Source organism: Manacus vitellinus, unplaced genomic scaffold, assembly GCF_001715985.3.
Source record: "Manacus vitellinus isolate BGI_N305 unplaced genomic scaffold, ASM171598v3 scaffold_76_pilon, whole genome shotgun sequence".
NCBI lineage: Eukaryota > Metazoa > Chordata > Aves > Passeriformes > Pipridae > Manacus > Manacus vitellinus.
Window position 1 is genome coordinate 1,307,078 of NW_021940796.1, and position 3,590 is coordinate 1,310,667.

Here is a 3,590-nt window from a genome sequence, read left to right on the forward strand (position 1 = left end):
TGCTGTTTCACCTTTCTTCAGCGCAGGTAATGGAACAGATCAATTCTGTTCCCAGTCTGGGGGCTCTGGGGCCAAACTCGCCCTTGTGTCACCAGCCCACCCCTGTGCAGCCCACAGCGCCCACTCCACTCCCTGCTTTCCTACGTCTTAAGAAACTTCTCCGACAAGAGTCACCCACCTTCCCACAGGGGCATGGCATCCTTTGGGCATCCACCTTCCTCCAGGGGATGGTGCCATATCCAGCCTGGCCACATACACCACAGGGGTGCAATTCCCTGTGCCCACAGCTCCGCGATTACACCACTATCCCAGCTCCTACATAACCATCCCTCCTCAGCTCCTGCTCCCTGCCTCATCCACCCACACCAGGAAGGGCCACACAGACCAGTTCTATCCCAATTTATCCTCGGGAGCACAGTGGGAGCAGTGCCAAGCCCACGAATCTCCCATTTTCCCCATGTGATCTCCCAGCCTTATTAACATTCACATTAACACCTCCTCCTTAAAGCAGTGAGAATTCCTCCTTTTCCCCTCCCCATACACTAAATTCCACTCATTTCCCAGGGAACTGATCCTTTAGTGAGAAGCTCAAACATGGGCGCTTCCTGTGGAACACTCCGGCTCTGTTCCACACAAAAGCCCTTTGTCTGGGACCTCTGGATTCCCCAAGTGAAGGCGGGTGGGCGAGGACGAGACTCCGCGACCAACGATGACACCGGGCGTGTTTTTGTAAAAATTTTATTTGTCAAAGAAAAAAAAAGCAATGGCCAATTGAAACCTACGTCATCTTTTAACTCCAATTTTGGTCTTTAAATTTAGAGAAGTGACTTATTTACTTTTTTTTTTATTAAACAAACCCCCCTTTTTCCCCTTTAAGGTTTACCATCTACTCGTGCTGAATCCTTCCAAGGAGATTGCTCCAGCGTACCTCTCCAGGTCCTCGCTTTGCTCCTTTTACCAAAAAAATGCAAAACTCCATCGTGCATCTTAAGGGCTCCAATCGTCAAAAATAGGAAAAAGAATATCTTTGGAATAGCCAATTGAGTTGAATAAAAAAAATCCACACGAATGCGGTTTGGTTGGGGCAGGAATCCACTCCTATGTTCCTGGTAATTTGATCCCGCTCCATGAATCCTTGTAATTCAGCCTCCCTATCCTATCCACATTATGATTTGAATCCAATGATCCAGCTCCAAGGATTGGGATCCAGTGAGCCCTCTCCAATCCAAACCTTTATAACCAGCAAAACCAAAAAAGAGGAGGCAAAAAGTTAGATACTGTAATGAAAAAATAGGATTCTGGGGAATGATCAGTTATGTTTGCCATCAATTAATTCAGATGTACAGTAATAACTATCAATTCCCCAAAACAAACTTTCCAATGGTGATGCTCAGATAATTCTCTTAGAAATGTTAATTACTATTTGGAGGAAACATTGTAAATATTCACAATATGTCAACTGGAAATGCCATTATACTCAGCGCATTGGTGGGCTACAAGGTTTTGTGGTTGTAAAAAATGGTTTTATTAAACTGGAGAAGTTTTAACTGCTCGGTCTATCCACCTACTATGGAATGGCTGGACTACAGCTGCACTCCCAGCTGGAGGGAACGTTAACAATCGGTGTTTTCACACGGATTGTGAGTCAATCGTGAATTAGTCTGAGGGGGCAGGGCTGACACTTAAATTATTCCCCACTAGGTTTGCTATTTTTTTTTTTTTTTTGCTTTCATTCTGGTACTTATAAAAATGCAACAGCCACGCTGTATCAGTCACACAGAGGACATGCAGATTTTAGCAGTATTGATATTATACTCTGATTGCAAGTTCTACTACAAGTGTACGGATACTACGGACATGGACACTTGTAACCAAACGCTGCGGGACAAATAAACCAATACTCCCCCCCGGCCCCGGTTACTCCTTTAAAAAACTAGAATGGAATAGAGAATTACAAAAGCAGGGATTTGGCCACAATTGCCCCCCCAAGAAGAGAAGTTTTAAAAGAGAAGAGCAATCGCAGCCTGCGGTCACGAGAACATGCCTGAAGCGACACGTGGGGACACGTATGTGCTCGGCCTCAATTCCCCTGTCTCTCAGTATAAGGTCAATACTGCCAAGTTCATCTGTGACAATAGCACTTGGAGTCATACCATTGCCTCCATTATTGATCTGATCCTCCTCAATCCTCCTTTTGACAATCCTAAAATGATTGACATGTGCTCCACAATCCTTTAATCCAAAGCATTCTTAATCCATCTCTTCAGATATGTCTACAGAAAGACACACGAAAAGGCAAGATAAAAATGTAAGATCCCCCAGAAGAGACAAGTTAGCCACAAACATCCCAACATCCCCAGCTCGTCTCGACCACAGCGGAACACTGAGACATTTACACAGCAATACCACAGCTCCAAGAATGTTGGTATTGAACTAGAACTAAACCGGAACAATCCTGACTGACAGCAATTAAAATACAATTTACCAAAGACAGGAGGGGAATGTTGGTGTCGAGGAGCAAATACTCACTAGGGATTTTACACAAGAATGCAATTCAACAATTCAGCCAATTCGAGTAAAACAGTTGGAATTTAAAAAAAAAAAAATAATAATGAAAGACTGTACTAAGTAAAGAAAACTGTGTACAACATGGGGTTCTACAAAAAGATCAGAGCTAGTGATGTTTATGTACGAGATCGGGATCTGCTGTGGCGGGGAGAGTAGCGTGGAGATCCTCTGCTTCTTCTTGGGGAATAACTGCGGCTTCTGCTGTTGCTTCGACTACGGCTCCTGCTACGACTACGGCTGCGGGACCGAGATCTTCCATAGCTTGGGCTTCTTGGGCCATCAACTTTAACACGGATGTAGGCAGTTTCTCCCTATTGGACAGACAGAACTTTCCATTGAAACGTCGAGGCTTCAGGGCCATGTTTCAGGCATGCTGACAGACTGCAGACAGTGCTACTACGGCCGGCACAGACAGCACAGCTTACACGTCTGTCTCCAGCCTCACCACACACTTATTTAGTTGCTTTGTCACCAAACAGTGAACACCACGCGTTCCTTACCTTCCAGTCCTACTGTTAAGCCCCTTGTATCCAATTCTGGCCAAAGAAAGTAAGTGTGATACCTACCTCGTGCGATCTAAATTTAGTGTTATCCAGCTTTCGCACAGCGTAGGTCATGTCTTCCTTCCGCACAAACTCCACGACACCAGTGCCATCTCGGAAAACATCAGCATAACATACATCACCTGCTTCACGCATGTGATCCTTTAAATCCTGCCAACTTCCACTTGGAGGCAGCCCTACGGAAAAAGCAAGAAATTACTTTAAAACCAGATTATAAGCCTCACCTCCGGTACGTACAGCAGCAGCAGGGAGCAGCAAAGGGGAGGGACTGTACCGGAGGAGCACCGAGGGGACACCATTCCTGCCCTCCCAAACCGCACGCAGCGATGCTTTTTAAGGAACAGCTCGCAGCAGCATCGCCACGCCTGCAGGACCCCGGGGGAGAGCACTCGGGCTGAGAGAGAGAGAGCAATGACTCACCCGAGACGATCACTCTGTACTCCGAGCGCCGGGACGGGG

The 3,590-nt window shown here is 46.2% G+C and overlaps 1 protein-coding gene across 1 annotated transcript; it reads right to left on the reverse strand.

Annotated features, from left to right (window-relative positions):
* Positions 1–724: 724 nt before the first annotated feature.
* On the reverse strand, positions 725–3,585 carry SRSF1 (serine and arginine rich splicing factor 1; the record flags this gene model as incomplete). The annotated part of the gene is given in 5 exon segments (XM_018084775.2): positions 725–2,683; positions 2,686–2,803; positions 2,805–2,879; positions 3,135–3,307; positions 3,552–3,585. Coding segments are annotated over 5 exon segments (426 nt in total), but the record flags the coding sequence as incomplete, so codon positions are not given.
* Between the last annotated feature and the right edge of the window lie 5 nt (positions 3,586–3,590).